The sequence below is a fragment of the Pollicipes pollicipes genome, unplaced genomic scaffold, assembly GCF_011947565.3.
Source record: "Pollicipes pollicipes isolate AB1234 unplaced genomic scaffold, Ppol_2.1 Scaffold_4881;HRSCAF=5763_pilon_pilon_pilon, whole genome shotgun sequence".
NCBI lineage: Eukaryota > Metazoa > Arthropoda > Thecostraca > Pollicipedomorpha > Pollicipedidae > Pollicipes > Pollicipes pollicipes.
In genome coordinates, this window is record NW_023596576.1 from 51240455 (window position 1) to 51265624 (window position 25170).

At 53.4% G+C, this 25170-nt stretch overlaps 1 protein-coding gene and 1 long non-coding RNA gene across 2 annotated transcripts; both read right to left on the bottom strand.

Moving 5' to 3' along the window:
• Positions 1-784: 784 nt before the first annotated feature.
• LOC119100574 (ras-specific guanine nucleotide-releasing factor RalGPS1-like) lies at positions 785-12023 on the bottom strand. Its single transcript, XM_037223654.1, is given in 8 exon segments — positions 785-947; positions 1684-1791; positions 1793-1910; positions 6849-6991; positions 7842-8005; positions 8939-9146; positions 10302-10392; positions 11681-12023. Coding segments are annotated over 8 exon segments (1026 nt in total). The 5' UTR covers positions 11712-12023.
• Positions 12024-16230: 4207 nt separating this feature from the next.
• On the bottom strand, positions 16231-21853 carry LOC119101484 (uncharacterized). Its single transcript, XR_005094570.1, has 3 exons — positions 21774-21853; positions 16503-16639; positions 16231-16262 (listed from the first exon to the last, which is right to left on the bottom strand). It is a non-coding gene; the product is annotated as an uncharacterized LOC119101484 (long non-coding RNA).
• Between the last annotated feature and the right edge of the window lie 3317 nt (positions 21854-25170).

Below are 25170 nucleotides of genomic sequence, written 5' to 3' on the forward strand. Positions count from 1 at the left end.
CAGAGGCGAGCCAAACGCGCGCGGCGCCGGCCCACAATGGCTCACACGGCGGTGACGCACGGCGCGCGGGGCGGCGGGACCGCAGCGGGGACCGAGGCGGCGGACTGCAGCTCGGGGGACACCGGGGTCGCTGCACTGCGGCCCAGAGGGGAGGAGGGGGGAGGGGGTGATACGCCTACGCGAGCGCGAACGCGAAGGTTCACAGTAATTGACCAGGCGGGTATTGAACCAGTGAGCGGCGGACCTGTCTGCACGTGGGGCTGTCGGCTGCCTTTGGTCGCCGCGCCTGTTAAGACGGGCCTATATGACGCCATCTCAATATCGCTCTTGCGACACAGGGGTGGCCGTGCGGACCACCGCGGCGGCTTCTGCAAAACTTGAGCTAGACCCCATTCATCGACGCTGTGTAAATATGAACGATCGGAGACAAATTGAGTTAGTGCTAGTGTGAGCATCACAGGGCATCATCCTGGCAGCTCAGACACAAGACATACACATCTCACCGGCGTGACATCCCCGCATGAGGAGGTGGGGTGACTGTCGGGTGTCGCAAGACACAATATGCCTTCAAAGTTCACGGATGGCAGACTAAGGGGTCTCCCGTGTTTCCCGAAAAGATGCGCCCTCCACCAGGAAGCTTCGCAATGACCAGCAGCGCACCCAGCTCAAAATTAAGCAGGGCAGGCAAATCACAGCATCGCGCACTCCAGGAGCTCCGGGCCCGCTCACTTTGCGGGCACTGCTGAGTAGCACAGCGCCCAGCCATGCCGCGGTCGGGCGTCACTCACTTGACGCCGAGGCTGCAGGCGCGCCGGTGGGCCTGCGCGGCCACCTGACGAGCCGGCGAGGACGGCGCGGCGCCCAGCCGCTCGCGCTCCTCCACCGACTCGCGACTGGAGCTCGACTGCGCCGGAGACTGGGTCTGCGGCTCCAGCTGCAGCGACAGTCTGCCCGACACGTGCAGAGACACATTATCATCAGACCTAACAGACTAGGTCTGCCGCTCCAGCTGCAGCGACAGTCTGCCCGATACGTGAACAGACACATCATCCGACCTAACAGACTGGGTCTGCCGCTACAGCTGCAGCGACAGTCCGCCCGACACGTACGCAGACACATCATCATCAGACCTAACAGACTGGGTCTACCGCTCCAGCTGCAGCGACAGTCTGCCCGATACGTGCACAGACACATCATCATCAGACCTCGAATGAGCTGTAGCACACAACGAAAGGGTCGGACTAGGGACGCGGCCAAAGCAACAGTCCGCACAACACCAGGAGCCAGCCAGACGGCAGCCCGAAGCCAACTCGTGGACGGACGCGAAGAACGTAAACCGGGCCAAGGTGTGGACGCAGCTGCAGTGACATCTCCCCCCCCTCCCCTAACGTACAGCGCGTCGCGCCAGCGTGGGTCCACAGTTCCATACTCCAGCGGCTCAAGTGTAACAGCACAAGAACGTTCGAAGGCATTCAATGGCGCTGAGAACCTCCTCCGTCATCCGCTCATCCTCGTCCGCCCACGGTCGACGTGCCGGTTCAGCTCCAGCGGTCTGACGAGTCTCAGCTCACGCAAGGCACGCCGCACCCCAGCTCTTACGAGCACCCGCCCCGCACCCCCCCCCCCCCCCCCCTCCCTCCCCGCTCATCCGACAGCAGCCGCACGCGCCAACACCAGGCTCACTTGTAGTTGTCCTCGTCGATGAACTTCTGGAGCTCGTCGATGTAGCGGATGGCGGCCAGGTAGCTGCTGACGCGCGGGTTGAACGGCAGGTGCGAGTAGTCCGACTGCTGGAAACTCGGAGATGGTGCGCAGGATGTTGTTCATCAGGTTGCGCCGCTGCGACGACTCGAGGCCGCCCGACTGCGGGTGTGCCATGTCCACGTACACGAGGTCCGTCAGGTACAGACCTGAAACGAACAGCGCGCCCGTCACGTACGGGCCGGTACTGTAGGGTAAGTGACACGCACGCCGCTGGATCAGTTCAGAGGCTGGGCGCTGGAAAATTCATCTGGACAAGAACTAGCTGTACGTGTGGTGGTGCCTGATCCAGCGGAACATTTTTTGACGGCATGGCCTTGCGTCAGTAAGCTGCGCTATTTAATTTCACCGGCCTGAGACACCAAGGTAAGCCTAACGAGTGGTGCGCAATATCCAGCATAACACCGAGTGCATAATGTGCCTGAGTAGCCTGCCAAACCGCAACAGAGTGGAAGCGCCCGACAGCTCGCATAACGGACTTCGCCCTGACAGCTCCGGACCGCCGGCTCGTGATCTTCATTTATAGGGGACATCGCTCGAACATCGCATGGAGGATCTCGGACGGGTTTTTATTAATGTCGAGGTCGTAGGTTCTCTGAAAACAAAGCCATGAACTGACTGGGACTTCAGCAAAATTTTCCGCAAAGTTTTCACGAAGCAACGTTTAATTTTCACTTCAGTCATCAAATTCAAGTACGACGAGCGGCGCATTAGCGAAGACTAGCCCGGGGTTTGTCCGGCTTGCGAGCCAACGGCCGGATGTGCGACTCCTCCTCCTTCCTGTCCGCCATGCGTCCTGGTGCGCGACTCCTCGTCACTCTCCTACTCTGCAGCGGGACCAGGCGGAGCACCGCCAAGCGCAAGGCCCTTCTACTGTTTTCAGTGCACAGGCGAATCTACTGACCCGGATGACCACTGCACCGACAGCGGCTGGGTGTCCATCCCGCGGGGCAGGCGGCTCGACTACAAGTTCCTCTGCCCCGAACAGCTGAGTTTCTTCTGCATGAAAACCGTCGAGGTGTGGGAGAGCGACCAGCCCGGCGTGCCAAACAAGTACCGCACGCGCCGCGGCTGCAGCGGCAGCACGCGCTTCAGGTACCGTGAGCCCACAGCACACACGCACGCACATGCACACGTATACACGCCCAGTGCCTTGCCCTATATCACGCCGCGATAAAAGCACGTTGACTATTGGAATTCGCATGGCCTTCGTTCGACGTAGAAGCATGGGCGCTTATATTTGACCAAGACCGTTCCCAGGCTAATGGTAGCACTGGAGACCGCATTCCCAATGCAATTGGCCACCCTGTCTGCCAAGGCAAATTGTGTGCAGTCTGTGACGTCATCAACAGCTCCAACTGACACCCTGTATTGCCTTGTTAGATAGCATTCCTTATTTACGACGATATTACTGAAAGCTTTGCAAGAAAGGGTCACCGCTGATGTAAGCCGGCACCGCGCAACACAACTGGGTCCCAGTCCCTCATCAATCCTTCAACACATGTCAGAGCCACTATATCGATATGTATTGCCAAAACATCGTAACTACACCAAATATCGACCCGGAGGCAAATTCCTATGGAGCGATGTCACGTACCGCTGTACTCTCCGCAGTTTTGTGCCGGCTACTCGCTCTGTTGTTAGTTGACTCTCGCGCTAACGGGGGGGGGGGGGGGGGGTCCAGAGCTATCCTCCTGATGTTGTTATTAGCTTCTTAGGTCTAATTAATTCATGTCAGGTTAATAGTCTAGATTGGTTTCAGACCTCCACACTGCAGTCTGGCGTTATCATGGGTTGCTGACCTAAGCTAATCTTTACCTGCCGGCTTTTCAGAAGCATGCTCCTAATTGCATAATGCACATATTTTTCTGATTTTTAGTACTATCAGCTTCGTTCTTCTAACCACGACTAACATTTACCCCGAAAGGTTGTTATAGGTCACTGGTCTCAGTTGACCTCTACCCCACAGGTGTTGGAGTACAAGTCTTGTACGCCGTCATTCGCCTTTAGCCTTGCTAGTGTTGCCCCCTCATCATCACGTGACCTTTGCTGAGAAAGGTCAACATACAAGACATGCCTACACTGACCCTAAAATGGGAGCTGTCTTGACATTTGATTGGCATACGAGACAAAACCAGCAGCATATGCTTATATGATGAACATAACATTTTGGCCTACCAAGGCGTTACCGAGAGCTCCCAAGAGACTCCCCAGACAGACGATTTCCGGGCTAGCTGCATTCAAATTAGAAGAACAATGTTTGATGACCAAATACTATCTTGGCTTTGGCCTTGGCTTAGAAATGGCCTGCATCAAAGTTGATCAGGATTGCAAAGCATGCTTAATGTTTTACTCGCCCCTTGAAATCTCCTCTGCAACCAGATAACCATGAACGCCGTAAACCATGCTTCACAAGTTTCAAAACACGTTGGTTTATGACGGCGTGCCGCTCCTCTTTACAACACGTCCACATCCCCCTACCGGCTGTTAAAGTTTCCGAATTTCGACGTATTTTTATCTCATACCGCCCAGCGCGTCGCTTTAGGATGCTCTGCTCTAAAAACCCGGTCAATGGAGCGCTCGTCATCTTCCCCAACAGCTTGCAGACTGATGAGTGATGAGTGATGAGTGATGGGGTGAGCGCAGCGGGCCGATGACGCGGCGGATGCGTCCCAGTCGCGGCGGCGTGCAGCGGCGCCGGCCGGCTCCGTCACAGCCAGCCGGCTGTTTGCGCCGGACATAAACAGGAGCCGGCGGTGCGCAGGCGCCGGTGACGCCCCGTGCCGGGCACCGCGGCCAGAGCGCCGTGACGTCACGGCCAGCCGCGGGCACGGCGGGGGAGTCCGCGCCGAGATACGGCCAGCACATGCGCCGACGGGTGCCGAGCTGCTGATTAGTCTGAAGGAGCCGCCAGGCGCCGACACTTATCTGGGCGCGGGGCAAAAGCCCACCAGTTCTGAAGCTGGCGCCTGCTCTGAGGGCAGCTCCTCTTCAGAGCAGCGACAAACAGACAAGCAGAGCACCCCTTCCCCGCGCTCGCACGGGAATACGTCCAGACGGTTCTATCGTACAGAGAACAAGCCACTGATCACTTACATCGCTGACTCGTAGGGCCCCTCGACTCGCCATTCCCCACTAATCGGGCTTGAGATCTTGGGAACTTTGTTCAGGACTGGACGGCCTGGAGTTGCGTTTTGAAAATGTCGCACCAGTGATTACCATTACCCGCCGCTAGGTACACAAGTCTTTCATGTACATTTCATGAAGATTCAGATCATCAGGTTTGCTGAACAAATGGACAGCGCATGGATGACAAATGCTGGAGTATAGACGCGTGTCCCATGCCAATCAGCTGGTACTGCGGCATTTTCTGTGGCTGGTTCATGTTACAAAGGGTCAATCCAAGACTTGGGGGTTGTTCTCACCACTCCCCCTAGCTTAGTAGACGAAACTTAACTCGACGTGTGCGTATGCACTTGTAACAGTGGTAATATTTGCGTCAATGATCTGGTCTGGTGTCCTCGAACATATATTTCCTTCATCAATTTGGGGTTCTCAAACACTACGATTCTGACTTCAACTATGGTCGAGATAGTTGTGAGCTCTATGTCGTGCTCATTTATGTTCTTCGAATTTGTGTTGATGGCTGTAAAAGTGCTTTTCACATATGCTACAAATAATCCTGAATGCATGGCTCCACAAAAGTCTAGGAATTCAACCTACGTGAAAACCGCTGTTTTTCTGAAGCCTGTGTATGGGTTGATAAACATTCATATATGTGTATATTACGGCCCATGTGGAATGAAATTTAGTTCAGGAAAGGGCTGTACATGTACAGAGTATGCGGGGCGTGGATTGGTGCCGATGGGAATACGCCGGTTCAATAGTATCATGTGTGTGCCTAGTTTATGCTCAGATTACATGTGTCAAGATTTTGTATTTCTTTTCAGAACACGCAAGCTTGTAAACCAACTTCATTTTTAAAGCGTGTATATGTGCTTGCAATTCCGGAAATGTGAAAAAACTCAGTCGTGTCCCCAATTTTGCGTTTTGCTGTCATCGACCTTCGGCTCTAAAAATGGCTTCTGATTCTGCGCCGCCTGGGCGGATCTCCCCCGGCTGCCGCCTGGTAACCGGTGTTGTCTCCTCAGTCAGCAGGAGGGCACCGAGGAGGACGCAGGGGCCACCCGGTTCACCGTGACCAACGGCTGCACAGACTTCGTCGAGAATCCCTCCACTGGAGGGTAAGAGCGCCCCCAAACTCGTTTCCCGGCGGGCCCGGCCACGCCGTGTTCCGTCCTCGATGTCTGGCCGTTCAGTGGTGGATGCTCGCTCGATGCCAGCCGAGTCGTTCCTGTAGGCCCGGCAGCGGTGCTTCGGACACCGCGCGAGACGCGTCAGCCAGCCCGCTGAGCGCTGCGCCGCCCTCCTGCTTCCGCGTCCGGCGCCGCCCCACATCGCCCTCGCCCTCTCCCTCTGACTCTCCGCCCCTCTGCCGGCAGGCTGGTGCAGATGTGCTTCTGCGATCAGAGCATGTGTAACGGAGCGGGCCGACCAGGCGCCGGCGGCCTCTGCTGCCTGCTGGCGCTACTAGCGCTGCTGGCACTGATGAGCGCGGGGCGCTGAGCGGACCCAGGCCCGCCGGCGGTGGCCCTGCAGTCGCCCTGACGCCGGGCGCGAGGGGCCCCGACCGCCGAGCGCGCCCACAGCCGGCGCGAACGTCACGGGCGCGTGCCGAGCACCAGCCGGCACCAGCGTCACACGCGTCACATAGCCAGACGGCGCGCAGTTTTCCGGAGACGGCCCGTCCGGTCGCCACCAGCACGGCACATGCTCGCCGACGGTGACGCGGCCGGCAGCCCTGTTTATCATGCTCGAGCCGCGCTAAAAACATCTGTGCAAGAGTAATGACATCTGCGCAACGTACGGCAGTGTTATAAACACAGGGAATACCACCCCGGATGTCGGGAAGAAGCCATTCGTCGCCGCCCACTTGAGCGCCAGCCGCTGGGTCCAGCCCCAAGGTCGCCGGTCCACTGTGTTCTTCATGCTGCTTGGGACGAGCAGCACATCTACAAATGGCTTACCTAAGTAGGGTATGCATGGCAGCTTCGTCCGCGATAGATTATCGCGAAGCTTTTCCCAGTTGTTCACGTCCAAAAACAACTCGCGTTGTTTGTCAAACTTCTGCACCAAATTCTTCGGTAGATGTGCCCACATCTTTTGCAACCTGTAAATCGAGACGAGGAAATATATAAATAGCGAAGTATGGTATCTTACATCAAAGATAGAGCATCTCAGGGAAACCAAGGCCCACCCACACGGCAACAGGCAACAGTTCAACGCTGTTCCGAAGCAGACTATGATATCCATTTCCACGAAACTTCGTGCCGGCGAATAACGCAGGCTATTCAGTTTCATCAAGCTTGAGGACAAGTGTCGAAGAAGCCAGGCAGGGAGCATGTAAAGGAAAGCCAACGCCTGGGATCATATTTCATTCACACGATGGCATAAGCGTATTGCCAGCTAAGGAGCGCAGCACATCTAGTCCACCACGCTAAACACAGTGACGTCAATACGAAATTGTCCTAAGAACTACACATGTCGGTCATTTAACGCTCCGGCGACATCATTGCACGCGTTTGGTTTTATGTCCGTGCTCAGGCTGTCGAGCACAACACAGCGCAGTCAGCCGCGCTGCAGAGGGACGCTATTGTTCATCCCAGAGACGCTGACAATATGGACCTCACAGCGCGGGGTCGAACCCGGACCTTTGACTGGCGCGTCCACGCCCTACCGCCCAGCTAATGAAGACCCGACCTGGCAGCGTACCGCTGACGGAATGGCTGATGGAAGCGAACTATTGCCGACTTGCAGCGCGGCCGCGCAAACCGGCTATCCACAGGCGGAGCGCCGAGATCAAACAACGCACGCCTTGGGCTGCTGGCTAGGAATCTTAACATTCGCCGTTACAGACACACGCGCTCCACCTTTCAACAAACCGTTCCGACTCTAGTACTCTCACCGTGACCAGCCCGGGGCCTCGTGCCGGTGCGGAAACCGACCGCGACCTGACCCACCTGTATATGGGCGCCGTCTGCAGGGCCGAGATGATGGCGAACTGGGCGTGCAGGTTGTTCAGCTCCTGCAGCCGCTTGGCCACGCGGATGAAGAGGCCCAGCACCTCGGCGCGCTGCTTCACGCTCCGCACGTTCAGGATCTCCTTCACCGTCCAGAAGCTCACCTGGCGGCGGCGATCGAGCCTTACGCGTGCGGTATTCGCAAGCCGATCAAGTCATCGCCTGGCTCCCAAGCCGAGCTGGCGTCCTGCAGCCTACACAGCAGCAGAGCCGACCGCCGCCCCATTACCGCCGCCCGCTAAACGGCGGTTAGGACAACCGCTGTCACCGCGCCACAGCCGGTCATCCGGCTATCGCGGTCGGAGGAGGCCACTGACGGCCGGAGCCCGTCCCCGGTCTCACCACGCTGACCAGGCAAAACAGCCACTCCCTGGGGTTTGGGGCCACCCTTCCCGCCCCACTGAGCCGGCCAGGACTTTAACGGTCAAAGCCAGGTCCACTGCCAGCCACCTGCCGCCTGGCACTGGCCGAGAACCCGAACCAGGTTCGCCACTGTCCACCCGCAGCGCACTCACAGTGCTCGCACGTGATCCGCCGCTGGCCGAGTCTGGCAACGCCGACCTCAGCCAGTCCCAGCCCGACGCCAGCCAGTCCCAGCCAGTCCCAGCCCGACGCCAGCCAGTTCCAACCCGACGCCAGCCAGTCCCAGCCCGACGCCAGCCAGTCCCAGCCCCACGCTAGCCAGTCCCAACCCGATGCCAGCCAGTCCCAGCCAGTCCCAGCCCGACGCCAGCCAGTTCCAACCCGACGCCAGCCAGTCCCAGCCCGACGCCAGCCAGTCCCAGCCAGTCCCAGCCCGACGCCAGCCAGTCCCAGCCCGACCTCAGCCAGGCCCAGCCCGATGCCAGCCAGTCCCAGCCCGACGCCAGCCAGTCCCAACCCGATGCCAGCCAGTCCCAGCCAGTCCCAGCCCGACGCCAGCCAGTTCCAACCCGACGCCAGCCAGTCCCAGCCCGACGCCAGCCAGTCCCAGCCCGACGCCAGCCAGTCCCGGCCCGACGCCAGCCGCTCCCAGCCCGCTCCCAGCCACCGCCCACCTGGTTGAAGCGGCGCGTGAAGGCGACCACGTTGGGCGAGAGCCGATGCTTGTCGCGCCGGTTCCAGCCGAGGCAGGCGAGCTCTTCGGGCCCGATGCGCCGGAACACCTCCCAGTCGGCGCGCGTGATCTGCGAGGCGAACTCCTCCGGTGGGATGGTGAGCACCTCCAGGAAGGTGGGCCGACCACCACCGCCCGCTCGCGGTAAACTGCCGACCGAGGGCCGCCGTCAGTCGCACGGCCAACGCGGCGTCGAACGCACGCGGCACGCGCTGGAGCAGCGTTACACCGGCCACTGAGGAACACGTCGCACGCATACACACCGGTTTTCTGGGGCTCCAGATAATGGGAGACATTACACGCATGGCCATACGTCCGAGCACACCATGTTCCACACACTTGTAACGCCCGCTTACTCCCACGAAAATCGGGTAAAATTACGATCCTCCGTTGTGAGCCGGATGCCAAGTTCGTGATACCGACATGACTCGACGGACAACACTGCGACATGCCCGAGAAGACTGCAACCTGCGTGTATGTCATAAAGAGGCCATCAAAGAAAACCTTGTCGTATTTCCAGGTCTACATCGAAAGGCCAATAGCAAGAAACTAAAATACACTGACCGTGGTCCAACACCACCACCTTCTGTGTTTGTTTGTGTGACGTGAACATGTGCCACACAGCGGCAATTTAGCGAGACCACATATCGCGACATTCAAGAAATGACTCGGCCGGCACCGTCACCCCATTGTCCTCGATTCATAGCCTCGCCGGCTATTGGTTAGCCCGGTCCTCTCTCCGGACATTGTCGATAAAAGCGACACACAGACGGCGGCGGCGTAGTTAATTTCACCGCCGAGAGAGACCGCGGTCATACGGAACGACCGCCAACACTCCGGTCATGCCTGCCCTGAGGACACGGCGGGCGGCGGACGGCAGTCGGTGTGCCCCGGACACCTCGAGACGGGGAACGACCCGTGCACCGGCCAGGCTCAAAACGACACTACCGTCCGACGGCAACTGATTTCACGATGCAACTGTCCGTTTGCCGTTCCCTGTTGCCGTACGGTCTGTCTTTGGTCAATGCCATTAACTACATGCAGAGCGTCTGATGAAAATTACAGCATATGAGATACGTGTGCATTCACGAATCCGGCTCGAGTGGTCCGCCAGATAGCAAACACAATGAAACAAGGCTCACGGCCACTAACATCGACTAATCCACTGTTTTTATCCCGACCTGACCAACAATGAGGCCATAAAGTTTCACCACCCACTCAACCGTGCACAAGGGCGCCAGTGCTGGCCTTGTTCCACCACGCGGCCGGGTGCGGCTGCTTGACCCCCCAGTCACAGAGCTGACCTGGTGCTGAAGCAGGTGGTGACCTTCTCCTCAGAGGACTGGCGGCAGCTGGCGCGACGCGAGTTGTTCCTCGACAGGCCATATCGACCACCTGAAAAACGCGACCGATGTCATCACAGCGCGCACCCATTGCCGTGCTACAAGGCAGGCAATGTGTGACACTTCCAACTAGGGTTTGTGTGCGCCCCCACGTGTGAGTGTGCGCGGAGTGAGCGACAACTGCTGACGAGGTGACACCCGCCGCTAACCAGCGTCTCTGTCTGTCATGACTCACGGCACCTCGTTGACGCCACGGCGTGTGGCCCTGTGCCGAATATGCACCCGCAGCGGTTCGGCGCGCGCAGCAGCCTCACGCGTGCACCGGTCGCCGTGTGTGCACCAATATGACGTGCATGAGTGTCAGCGCGTACTTTGTCAACATGACAGCAGTGTCTGCGATAATACGTCAGCGCGGCCCTGACCGGCCTGGCCGACCGAGGCACAACGGCGGCGAGCCGCTCTCGGAGCAGCGGCTTTGCGGACGGCTTTATCGCTGGTTATGATACCGATTAGGGTCGCGACAGGGTCTGACCGACACCACCACCCGCACCTATACCCGGGGAGGGGAGCGACTGCCCGGGACGCCAGGGTCTGACCGACACCACCACCCGCACCTTTACCCGGGGAAAGATACGGCTGCCTGGCAGAAAAGCGTCGGAAAATGGACACGGGCACGGTTACCGCTGAGGGTCTCAAATCAAAACTCTGGGGTATTAGAGCATGAAGCAACCACCTTGCATTAGTAGGTACATTACAGCAACACATCGGCATGGACAACAAGCGCTGGAGTGAGGGCTTTATATACAATATGTATCGCGGTAAAATGCGGAGGGTGTTGTGTGAAACCTAGGAGCTTCAGACTAATTAAGGATGTGTGCTTATTTGAAAGATGCTGATGGCTTTCCTAAATTGTCATGGAAATCGGGATCTATTTCAAATTAACCTAATACAGCCATCGCAACAGCGCGTCAAACTTAAATTGGCATGAAAAGAATGTACAGATAACGGTTCAAAGACTTATTGTTAAGGTAGCAATCTTCACTCCAAGGTGATCAATGTAAAAACACCTAAAAAGCAGCTCTGTTTTCCACAGAAAGAGCTAAACGACTGAATTGTAGGCACAAGTGGACAGAAGACATTTCTTGGAGGAAGGAACACTACGATCCCATGCTAATTTTGTCCGGGAGGAACTTCGGGTAGCGAATGAGCAAATTTAAGTGAAGTACACAAGTATATAATCACGTTCGAGCAAAATTCAAGGTCATCACCGGCCATCAATCACTGTCAGCGCTAGAGGTGCTTGTATGGAGCGACCCCCTCTGCCTGACATCAAACCTTACGTGAATTCACGGTCACCAGATCGACAATCATCGTGCACGGCTCCGGTCACTGCCTGTCCGCCGGAGGTGCCCACAGGGGCTTTGGTCACTGCCTGTCCGCCGGAGGTGCCCACAGAGGCTCCAGTCACTGCCTGTCCGCCGGAGGTGCCCACAGAGGCTCCGGTCTTTGCCTGTTTGCCGGATGTGCCCACAGAGGCTCCGGTCTTCGCCTGTTTGCCGGATGTGCCCACAGAGGCTCCAGTCACTGCCTGTCCGCCGGAGGTGCCCACGACACGGAGCGCCCGGGCGAGCTCGGGCGCGACGTCCGTCCGGGGGCACGGCAGCAGCCACACTGAGCTGGCCGGCACGGTGGAGCGCCGGGAGAGCCCGGTGGCACGGCGGCAGCCACACTGAGCTGGCCGGCACGGTGGAGCGTCGAGGCGGTACGGGCGGCACGGCAGCAGCTACACTCGACTGGAGCGCCGCACACAGCTAATTCTGCTTCAAAACTGGCAGAAGCCTCAATCGATTCCTGACATGCGCGAAACTGTCTATTTTTGTTGGTCTCCAGTGCCGCATTGATCAGGCCAAATGAAAGCACCTTCAGAAGTCACTCGAGCCCTTGGTGTCGGTTTTGCAAGCGTAAGAAGCTGGACATTTTTGTTGTCACTTGATGCTTCTACTTTACCATAAATTGATAGGATGTTTGTCACGCATTCATGAATAACAAATATTCCGAAAACAAACTTCAGAAATAAAAACGTGTCTTGAAAAGGACTGTCAAGCCGTGCTTTATCATCTGCTGGCATTGCATTTGACACGAACGGCCTTTAAAGCCATATTAATACATGATTTTGAGACATATGTGTGGTACTTAAAACAGTAAAAGAGCAGAACAGTTGTGGAGAGCGACGGAACAGGCTACGCCTGTGTCCACTTTTGACTATAGTCAGGGCGCTTCCCAGTGTGTTGGGAACAATTTGGACAAAGGTTATGACGGCAGAACAGATCGAAAAAAAAATACGAAGGCTTTAATAAGCCGGCCGCCGTAAGCCGCGTCCCACCGGCTAGCTGGTCGGGCACCGGGTGGTGCGGCGGCCGTCCGTCCGCGCGATCTCGTAATCACCAACAGACAGCAGGAGCAGTGCAATGGTGCGGCGGCCGGCCGTCCACGCGATCCCGTAAGGTTATCGTCCACAGACCCCAGCAGCAGTGCGATGGTGCGGCGGCCGGCCGTCCGCGCCATCCCGTAATCACCAACAGACACCAGGAGCAGCGTGTCGCACTGCGTGCGGGGCAACAGGGAAGCCAACGAATGGCCTAAACGTGTTATCAGCTCGCATTGCACGCACGGAGACTTGCCAATTTGGTCTTTCGATGACGCCACGCTTGGATCGCTGTTCTCGAGGGCCCATTCGCATATCGTGCGGGCTGCCCGTGAAGACCTGAGAGGTGGCTTCAAAACACAAAGCGGTCGTAAATGAGCGAAAGAAAATGATACAACGGTCACAACGGACAGTGGATGAGCTTGGTGGCTTATCAGCCGAGATCACGGGGAAGGACCTATCTGGCGAAGTGACACGCGAGGCTTCGAGGCTTCTTCAAAGAAAAGTTGTTATACTGCCTGCCATGTCTTCATTCTTGCTTTCTGAAAACCTGAGCGCGCACAATACGCCATGGAAACGGCTCGGTTGTTAGTGTCACTGTGTCAGCGGTACTCTATGCCCCCGCCCGTGCATGAAGTGATGGTTAATGGAGCGGACGTGATCGAGTCACTGTCACCGTCCATCGACATCTGGAGCCAAGAAGTGCGTGAAGCCAGAAACAAACGCAGCCGGTTGTGGACCAGTTACGCCATCTGCTGGTGGCCTGTCATTCCCTCATCGCTATAGTGATCGAACTCGACATCGACAAACCCAGACGCCGACGACGGCCGACGCAGGCCAGTCCGAGCACAGTGAGCAAAAGCGTAATTCTCAAGGACGTCCTGAGGTGAAAAGGCGATACGGATGAAGGCGAGGGGAAATGTGTCACGGTCCAGATATATCTCTTACAACTGGATGTGAAAAGCTGACGCACATTTTTGCTTGTTTTGCTTGGCTTTTGCGTATTTTGTGCTTAAAGTCCAACTCATTATTGCGACTCAAATTAAAGACATCGCGTTACTTCAAGCTGGCGTGTGGCCAGCTATGTTACGAACAAGTTAAAGTGTCGCGTAAATGAGACCAAGGCAAATGTACCAGACGACACTACGTCATAGCATTGAGCTTGCGCTCAGCTTTACACAGCAAGACGTGCGCTTTCATGCATGTGATGCGTAGTTTGTATGACTTCTCTTCCACGTATCCTGGCCTGTGCTTGTTTATGTAACACGCTGGCTTCCAGGATGTTAAGGAGCATGTCTCAATGACACAACGAAGCGCCACACACACACCCGGAATAACGTGAGCCGATCTTACTTCCTTGTGCCAATTATCGCTCTTAATCAACACTTCAATAAGCATCTGTAAGATCTACATATGCTGACTCCTTCCGACTCTCAAAGGGAGTATCCCACCTTTTTGTACTTTTTATTCATTGAGAGATCAGACGCGTGCGATTCTATCAGTAATACCGGTTTTCTCGAAATCCTGAACAGCTCAAAATTCCGATTTGAGGCAGCTGCTCCCGCGGGAAAAATCTCCCCTGACTCTCTGCTCACCTCTACGAAAATAATACATTTCATTTGTTTTCCTTTTCCAACATCAGTGTCCTGTATCACTTGCAGCACACTAATTTGTCACAAGATTTGTGTGCTAAACGCGAATAGATGTAAAAGTTCGCGTAAAATGCTAATGCCAAGAAAGCTTAAAGCACTGCTGAGACAAAAAGGAATACGAACATGAAGCCATTATCCCGCGAATTCAATGAAACGTTATATCATGGCTTTGATTTCTCCCTCACGGCGTTTATCACGATGGGTGGTCCTTTTCGAGGAGCACGTAGACATTGGTATTGGGAGCATCACGTGGTCACAGACGCACTGGTTCAAATTTTAACAAGTGCACTTCCCGGTAGCAGGCCCTTGCCGCCCGCTAGGCCAATTACAAACGTTCTTTTATTCGCACCAATAGAGGTGCTCAGGACAGTTGTCATGACGACGGTGGTCGCGACTACAAGGAAGAAATGTAGTGCTGTTACAATGCGTTGACAGCGTTATTTGAGTCCGAAAATTGTTCAACTGCTATCTTTATTATCTTGACAATGCTGCAGTGGCCTTACCCAGTGTTATGATTAGACGTGACATGTCCTGAGCTTTCACTACATTGTGTTTTTGTCACATGCCCCAAAGGTGGGATATTCCCCTTAACTTAGCGATGACATCCACGGTAACATATTTCGCGACATGTGACAAAGGGGTGTATGATACTAACTTTGCCAGAGAAAAAGAGAAATACAATCCTGGCTTTCATATAACCCATATATAATGTTTCCATGTTGGTTGATAAATGAGCTAGATTTTCGATTGCCGATTGCTCTCTTCCAACGATTGTCCAATACTCCCCTTCGAAAGTATTCGTTGCCTCATGTCGCCCGCCGCAGTCACGGGTCACCGAGCTCTGGGCCCGCGTTTGATCTGCGCTGCTCAGCGTCTTCCAATTTTAGAAGTTTTTCCTCACTCATGGTCACCAAACCGGGAGGCGGCAACGTGGCAATAATACAATATTCGGGGAAAATAACCATCTCATCAACCACGCCGAATTAAAATCCTCACGATTTGCACAGCAAAACTTTCAGAAAAATACGTTTCTTGTCGCCAAACTTGCGTGGGCCTACAATCAGTGGATGCAGAGAGCGTTGACTTCTAGAAGGCATCGCGGCCGCGCGGGTCGCAATCATCGCCATCACCATGGCCGACTGGTCCCGCTCTGCGGCTCGCTGCTCAGTTGGCGGCTGGCCGGCCAATCGACAACCAAAGGCGATAATTACAGGCTAGCCCTGCAAATCGCCAACGTCGTACCAGCTCATCGTCGCTGCACCTCCGGGGCAGCTCCAGGTGACCCCCCGGGTGCCGGCTGATCTCGTAATGGGAAAACCTTCGGGTGCGTGATGACCCCGAGACGGCTGTCTCTGCGCCCCGGCGCTTTGCGGGGGATCTCCGGGTGCCCACTGCCCTCAGGCCTCATGGCGCTCAAGAGTCATGCGTGGGCAGCTCCTGTCGCCCACCATCCCGACATCTCCGAGCGCCACTGACCTCCCACGTGCGGGGAATCCAGATACCAACTGACCTTTGACCCCAGCTGACCCCGTTGCGCAACTCACTGACCCCCAGCTGACCCGCTGTGCAGTTTCTTGACTCCCAGCTGACTCTGCTGCGCAGCTCCCGGACCCCCAGCTGACCCCGCTGCAACTCCCTAACCCCTAGCTGACCCCTCCGCGCAGCTCCCTGGCCCCAAACTGACGTGTGACAGTGGTGCCGGGGCGCCAGCTGACCTTGTGCGGCTGCAGCGCGGTCGGCGGGCGGGCTGAGCCGCGCCTCAGCTGCCTGGCGGGCCGACAGGTGGCGCGGCGTCGGCAGCGTCTGCGAGAGCGTCGTGCCCGCCAGCAGCGCGTCCTCCTCCCTCTGCGCGCCGGTCCGGCGGCGGTTACCGGCACGGTCACCAAAGCAAACACCACGCAAACGCTAACATACGGCGCACGGCACGGTGCACTTGCCGCGGAAATTGCGCCAAAAACAAGGTTACGAAGCACAGGAAGACAGAAAGCCAACTCAGCGAACACGAAAAAGGAACGCGAAGGAGATCTCACAAATCACAGTCAAAACCAGCGCCAGAGCGGTTGCGCAGCGACTGCCGGACATTACCTCGCATAGCTTGAGCGTGGCTAGACTGTCGCAGGACGGCTCGCGGGCGAAATCCGAGTGCCACATGCCGCCCGGTCAGCGGCACCGCATGGTGATCGGGCCGGGGACGATGGTCGGCGCGCAGCCAGCGGAGCGGCCTGCAACAGCCACACGCGCCCGTGTCAGCGACGCACGCGGCGCCGGGCCGCGCCAGGCGGTCTCATCTCACGCCGTCGGCGCGCCTGCCCGCTCAGCTGCCACCGGCGCGCCGCGGCCCGCCACGCGCGCAGCCGCGTACCACACATCAACGACACAGACGGTTAACTGGAGTTGTGTGTGAGGCGAGGGAGAGTGCAGCTGAGAGCGTGCCCGCCCAGCAGTCGCGCGTCGAGACGCCGGCTGAATCTGGTGCCGATCGTGATCACGATCCACCCCACGCCCCCAGCTGCGATGGACGTGTGTGATGGAGACGCTAGATGGCCTCAAATGTTGAATGCGTCGATAAGACCCGAGCCAACATGCATTTTGACCCCGTAATGACCCTGTTGAGCTCCCAGGCACAATAGTGCGGCAGCCGTGCAAGGTTCTTCCATCTTCTCTTTCAATGCAGTGATCACCTCATTGGTGTCTGGTTCGTCCATGCAACACTTGGCCAACACACAACATTACAGACAGTATTCGTGTAGTGCGAGATGCTGTTCAGATGAGTGAGCTTGGGCTCACTTTTGTCAGAAATATAAAATGACTGAAGTAATGCTCACAAAAATGCTCGCCACAGCAGGAAATCCGGCCTTGGGTGTCGACAAAGAAAGGGCCATGGGCGCAGACAAAGAAAAAGGGCCATGAGCGTCGACAAAGAAAGGGCAAGGCTTCGCGTTCCCCACCCTTGCTTGACAAGAGAGGTGGTTGCCCTATATTCAGAGTGGTCTACCAACCAAACGTCACACTTTCTATTAGCCAGAGGTACATGATAGGCCAGGCGACTGATCATGTTCTGTTGAAAGGTATGGTAGAAAGGTGTGGGGGAGGGGGCTCCAGAACCCACTCATGCTCCCCATCACGCAGCTGAGCCCATCCAATTTACATTCTGTGCTCACATAGTTGTCAGAATGCAGCATGCCCGACATATGTCTGTCCCATTAACAAACTGCTTGCTTGCTGGGAACATGCCATGAGCCAGTCATTTATAACAGTCACAGAGATGAAACAGCATAAAGTCATTTTTCCAGGATATCATACAAAATACTCTGAAATTAATGCATGGCAGTAGTGAACACTGTGCCAAGTCTACATTACACCAGAAGGGCATCCAGGTCACACTACACATATACTACCTTCATTTATTAAATTTCAATCATATCAAAGCTGGTCAAAATAACGAGCATTATCTTGTATCCAGTAAGTCACCAGCTATAAGCATTCATGCTGAAAGCAAATATTATTGAAAAAATCAACAGATTTGCTATGCAATTAGCACAGAAGTTTTAGCACTTTTAGGGTAGACAGAAAAGGTAACCAAGCTGACAAGGGTGTTTTTCATTGTGAATAAATCTTGGTACATTCCACAACAAATCGACAGGGCCACAACACCCAATGCTTCGCATTTTCATGAGCATCTTGTCAGGGTGCTGTCTTATGCCTAAATTCAAATGTGTAATTTTAAGAAAAGTCCGAGCAATGGTCGAAGACCTATAGCCTCGGGCATTGTTAAGAGGTAGCTAACAAAGGCATCGTTGAGAGCCTATAACGCGATTAACAATTAGTTAGATTCCTGAATACGATTTACCGCTCACCTTGCGATAACGCAGTGCATCTATTGTGTATTTCCCAATTTTTCTTGACTTCATTTTCAAAACCGTGATAGCGTGACCAAAAGTCACGCGAATTATTTTGAACTTTCGGACGTTCGCAACGCTATTTTGTTGAATGCAAATCTCACACAAAATTATTTTTCACAATAAAAAGGTAAAAAGGCATGTTTCTTCAAAAACGCTGCACGGTCGTTCCAAACCCGGCACGCACGACTGTCTTCGCGATAGTTTCAAGCATACTTGGTTGTGATATGTGTAACGGATGTAACATCGTTGAAAAGTCACCAAAGTCAGTGTCGTCAAGCATGTCAGTGGGTGTAAGGATGTATCATTCAACCGCATTTTTGTCACAAAAGTGTACAATAGTGTCGGGATGAAGGGAGGGGGAGGGGGAGGGGTGGCTGCCGGCAAAATTGAGCATAAATTTGATCGCGGTAAGACAAAAGTACGCAAGTAAAAGCCTGGCCAGGCAAAAACAGAGGAACAATCACGTCTATCATCTCCACAGAGGCCGTGTGACGATGGCAGCGTCACAGGGTTGGGGAGGAGGGGGGCAAGCAAGGCAGTCTGGCGACGCTGCTGCGGAGGACAGAAAAGGTGTTGCAAGGTTGTATCTTTGATGATTTGAAAGGAAACTATATGTCAGCATTTTCCCAACCACAAATGGATGGTCAATGAACTAATAAACTGTTTTTAAGCCAACTTCTCATGCCGCGCAAACAAAAATTTACGACGGCAAAAGGTTGCTATCTTATCTGGCGGGACGCAAACAAAGAGTGGTCGCGTGTACATGGTCATTTGGTCTCTCGCCAGAAGTCCCTAAAGCGAGGATGGGCATTCCTGACAGTCACAAGAAGGTGAAGTTGTTTACTAGTCGGACCGGGACAGCCAGAATGTGTCCGGGCAAGGGCGACTGTGTCACGGTCCCACAGCTCGATGCAACCACGAGTAGAGTGCAGAAAGACTTGTTCTAGGAATCTTGCATAAAGCATACGACGTTAACAAGCGGGAATAAAAAGCCCTGCCAGTCTCTCGACATTTGCTGCACTTTGTCCGAAGCACTACATCTCGGCAGCCAGCAGTGGTACGCATTCGGTATGCGTGCGCATATATCATCAAAATCCAAAATTGCTCACATCCACTCCTTGCCATCCTGATATGAATACTGGAGGATTGTGATGGCTGTTATGGTGAGGGGGGAGTAATGGACTTTGTAAGTCATATCTCCTTGGACAAGACGGAGGGTAGTGACAAGGGTGGTACAACCTTTGATGATGATGGGATGGTGAGATTCAGTACCAACAATGGGTGAGCATAGATCGCTGTGCACTGGTGGAAATCATGGGGACAAAGGAAGACTGCATGAGATCTCTTAGCCAGCAAATCACAAAACTGACCAGACACCACTTCAAAGCTGATAAGAAGGGGCAGTACTTTGCCCACTCCAAAAAGCTACTGCCAATGAAGACAAAGTGGTGGTTCAAGGCAACTTCTCAGAGAATTATTTATTTGTGGTAAAAAAAAAACTCTGCCATTGGCTTCTACTGGGGCTACTCATAATGCACTCTGCACCCATTTGTAGCATACTGACGAAGGTGGACTGTCAGCTGTTGGTCAAGGTGGAGAAACAAAACATGGTGCTGCACATGGTCTTCAAGCCGAGGGAGGACATCACTGGATGCAGATTATGATAAGGAAGGGGCTTGGCCAGACAAGTAACAGTTTAGTGGCTGATGAGAAATCTGTGCTGCACTTCGACAAACTCTGCTGTATTAGAATTAGTTCTGCCCACAATGATCATGTCACAATAAGACAGATCAAACATTCTGAAACTAAGCTGCCAGCAGAACTCTTCAGTAGAATTGATGGTCTGTGGCTCACTTCAACAAAACAACATGAGGGGCCACATGCTGGATCAGCATGACTGACAGCATCATAGATTGAGGTACAAGAATGCATTTGAATCAAGAGTAATGCACATATATAATTTGAGTACAATATTGAGGCTGGTTACACTGTGTGTGTAAATAAAATTGTCGCAATGAGACTAGGACATGTACTTTTTAGTCCTTTAAGTAGAGGCTTTGCATGTTACCAGAAACAAATGAAAACAGGTTCAAAACTTCTAAAAGCTACCAGTCTGGATACCAGATTCATGTGCCCATTGAAGCAGAGGCAGAAATGGAAAGTGGACATCACTGGTAGTGCACATGGAACTGATAGCATGTAATAACCCCGTGTTGAATGCCATCTTCTTTTTTCTTCAATTGCAAACTTCAGCCTACCAGTCATTATGTGGTGCATGCTATCTAAACATATAGCAGAAATTTGTGGATGTGGTGTAAGTGACCCTATTCCAGCTATCATTAGGAATAGCAGCAATGGAACTTAATACAGATCATTGTGCCTACCCTGCAATGGAAGGCATCACCTTCAACTGTCATGGTGCCATGCAGTGCTGCAGCTTACGTTCATTTACCCGCAATCTGGTGAATCAGATAGTTCATCATGGCCATCCAATAATCATGTTGCACAAGGAAATGAGGGGGTGGCCAGTGGAGCACTTGGGGAGGGTGGCAATGGAGAGAGGGAAACAATTTTCAGTCCGAGTAATACTACACTCAGGTGTGGTTACAAGTCATACTGATGTGCTTCAAAACACCTTAAAATGTACTCCAGAGTCCAGCCACTGTTGGCTTCCTCTGATGACAAGGAATGGCCCTTTGAATTGTTACACATCCCTTGCTACATCAGGGACCAAATGGATAATCAGAGGGAGAAAAGGTTGAACAATGGCCTAAACTGTACCAAGGAATTAATTGATAGTTTCTCAAATAATCAGTGGTGTTGCATCACGCAATGCAGCTCAGGTGTGTCTTCATCACTGATTTGGCGTGAAACAATGCAATGATGTGATGTGCATGAAAAGGAGTCCACACTCTGGCTAAATACCATCATTTTATCATGACATGCCAATCAGCTGCAAAGGTGTGAGTTTCCCAAAAGGTTCAGGATAAGGACAGGTGGGGCCACTCATTCAAAAAACCACCTCCCTCCAACATATATAAAATTTGCTAAGCCCTCCACAGCTATTCACAAACATTATCTCATATTTCCCAGCAGAAAAATACGTTTTGGTCTGGCTTATTACCCAAACAATATACAAGGAAATTTTGAACCATTTGACAAAACTTGATGTAGACAGCACTGACTTTGAGCCAAACAATTCGCAAAATTGCAGTTTATAGCCTCCAACCACCCACATTATGTGTTCTTAGCCCTTATGGCTTCTGGGATCATAGCGGTTTGGTCACCACTATCTTTTTCAAGTATGTGCGGAGAGCAGTAACTAAGCACCTAGCGACGACGCAGATCTGTGCATCTCACTCAGACATAGCCCCACACGAAAATCGTTATAACAGTGGTATTCAAAGGCACCTCATGCAACAAAGAGTGTCATACTGATTATATATGTGCATACCTGCAGATACCATGAATAGGTATATAATATCCTGGAAGCACGCCGCCGCCCACAACCCCACAACGAAACTTGCATTCGGTCCTTTTTCATTTCTCAGGTTCCAAACTGGCACTGCTGTTCCGCTGCAGACAGCTCATGCATGGTATGACGTCATTGGATCATCAGTTTATCCGCATCGCTGTTTGTGATGGCTTACTTGAAGATGTCGAAACGGACAAAACACAGAAATGGAGAGAAACAGATCTTTCTCAACTGTGTGTTTTCAAGAAGGACACGACCAACCCGGTGAAGCGGGTCTTTTGTGTAGCGGGCTGTCGATAAATAACGTACGTTATGCATTTCCTGGCAAGAATGTCTTACGAGACCCTCTTTTATCATGCTTTCTTGTTCTGTGGTTAATAAGGGTTGTTGGGCGCACCGACTGCATAGGTCATATTGCGCCCATAACGTTGTCATTTAGCTACGAGGTGCCTATATACAGCAAAATCCGATTTCCGCAAGGAATGAAAACAGTCAGCCATCTTCAAGAAGTTGCGAGTGATCACAAAGAATGTCACTTAGCGTAAGGGGGGTAGCATTTCGTCCAAAGTAAAGCGATTGCTCCCGGGCGAAATGTGGACAAGGCATTACTACGTGGTGCACGGTAAGAAACGCGGAACAATGAGGGCATCGGGGTCTCTCACCTCCACACAACAAATATCTGTGAGCTTCGTACGTATGGCCAATACGCAGCCTGCAAAGTACAACTTTTTGCCTCGAATCGCGGAAGCTGGAAGACCACAGGCCCAATTTGGGTTTTATGTGTTTCAATTTGCTATTTGTGTCATGATCCCAACAGAGCTGCCACTTGTGTTGCAAGAAAGGTAAAATGGATGGATACAAATTTCGAGCTGGAAGAGGCAATCTGTGCGTACATGGTGCATGTGATGCCCGTTTTGCGGCTGCGTCAGCGAGCTCATTTCCAACGATACCTACATGACTAGGAATCCAACAAAGTATCACGTTCTTTCCAACTCGGTCCAATGCAGTGAGCCGCATCAAAATGTCCTGTAAAAGGGGACAATGGGTTGAAAGTTCTCAAAGCCAAGAGGCCGCTCAAAAAGCCTGTTAAAACAAGGTGCAAGGACTCATTCCCAACTTCAATAAAACAGAGCGCCTTGATTATAGCTACCAGTTCGGAGGTGGATACCGACGCGTGCTTTGACAGTGTAAATGGTCGAGTGACGGTTCCACTTACAAATGTACAGCCGACACCACCACGCTGCAAAGAGGAATGCCACTGGCATCAAGCAGAAGCCTTATCCTGGCGCAACAAGGGGTGTAATGTTGATCCAGACCACCAAGAAACACAGCCGTTGTTCGACGAGAGAAAACTGCATAATATGTCGGGTGAGAAGGGAATTGCCGCAGCTTTAGAGCATATCTCTTGCCAAGCATTTCCCGCCTAGCCGACAGCGGCGGCTCGTTGACCTCAACAAGAAAGCTTGCGACAGGTGACGTTCGAAACGTTCCTGTGGTGATGTGGAGCGCTGTGTGTTAGACAGTGCCCAACGGACGCTTGCTTGACTCACTTGCGCTGTCATATACAAAACATGCGTAATCAAGCTTAGAACGGATAAGTGAACGGTATAAAAGCATGAGCGCTTTCATATCCGCACCATATGACGTAAGTGCCACACATTTTAAAATGTTCAAAGCTTTAAAGCATCTGTCTCGTAGCGTTTTAAAATGCGCCTTATATGTGAGACGGCTGTCGACATATACCCCAAGGTATCTGGTTACCGAATCAGTGGGAATGGGTTGGTCGTAAAGACGGAGAGCCAGGCCACCGCATTGACGACGGCGACAGAAGCGCGTGGCGACCGTTTTCACGGTGGAAAACCAAAACCCATTAACGGTGCCCCACCTTTCCAGATGGTCAACAGCCAAATGGACCTGGCGTTCCATTACATGCGTCCTTGATGCGCTGGTTCATATGGTGAAATCATCTACGAAGAGAGCGCGGCCGACTGACTGCGGTATGACGTCAACGATGTCGTTTATCATGATAGCAAAAAGCGCCGCCCGTAAACGCTTCCCTGAGGCACACCATTCACCTGATGAAAAGGTGCTGACATCTCATTACCCACACGCACACGGAAGACGCGTTCAACCAACAAATTCTTCAAAAAGGTGCCCATATGACCACGTATGCCATGCTTGAAAAGTTTTAAGAGGATACCACGTCGCCACGTGGTATAGTAAGCGGCTTCAAGATTGAAAAATACAACACCTACAAGACCTTTCCCTTTGAAACCTTGCTGAATCATAGCATCGAGTGTTAAAAGGTGGTCCACCGTGCTACGATTCTTCCTAAAACCGCACTGTGCGTAAGTAAAGACGTCATGCTGTTCTAAGAACCATGTGAGTCGGACGTTTACCATTTTCTCCATCAACTTACAGAGTGACGATGTAAGTGCGGTGGGTTGATAATGTCGGGGATTTAAACCACTCTTCACTGGTTTCAGAAGAGGGGCCAGAGTAGCCTGACGCCATGAGAACGGAAAGTCGCCGCTGACCCGAAGTGATTTAAGATTGTTAGCAAAATTGTCAACAGGCTACCAGGAAGATGCTGAAGCATGTTGTTATGCACACCATCAGGGCCCTCTGACACGCACCGCAGCATGTCGATAGCATGCTTTAATTCGACCATGGTGAAGAGATCATTATATGCCATGTCTTTGGTGGAAGCAAAGTCTATATGTGTTTCTTCGTGTCGCATTCTATCGCAAACAAACTGCCGTTGCGTACTGACACCACGGCTGCGCCCCGAGATTGCTCGGTCAATCTCGTTTGCAACATCCACTGGATGTATGACGTCGTGACCATTTACGTGTAGTACGGGGCGTAGGGTAGAGCAGAACTGATCGGAAGTTCGCTTGATCCGTGACCAGACCTGGGCAGTAGGTGTGAGACGGGTAAGTGTGCGGACGTAATCACGCCACGAATTGCGCTTCGCCCCCCCCCCCCCCCCTGATCGTTCGACGCGCGAACGCCCTTGCTTTCTTAAACGCAATCAGATTGGCCGTGCTGCCCCTTAGATCGAAAGCTCGAAAAGCGCGTTTGCGAGCACGGATGGCGTCACGACACTCATCCGTCCACCACGAAACGGGCGTGCGGCGTGGATTACATGAAGTGCGGGGGATGCACCCGTCAGCACATTTCAAAAGCAGGGCATTGAAATTCTCTGCAGAGGTAGGCACACTCACAACACGTGTGGAAACCGACGCTTCCAGTCGAGCTTCAAAGCTCTTCCAATCAGCCTTTTTGAAATCCCAACGCTGGGTCCTGGTGCCTGGCACCCCAGGACTTCGGAATCTCAACCACACCGGAAAATGGTCACTGCCTAGTGGATCGT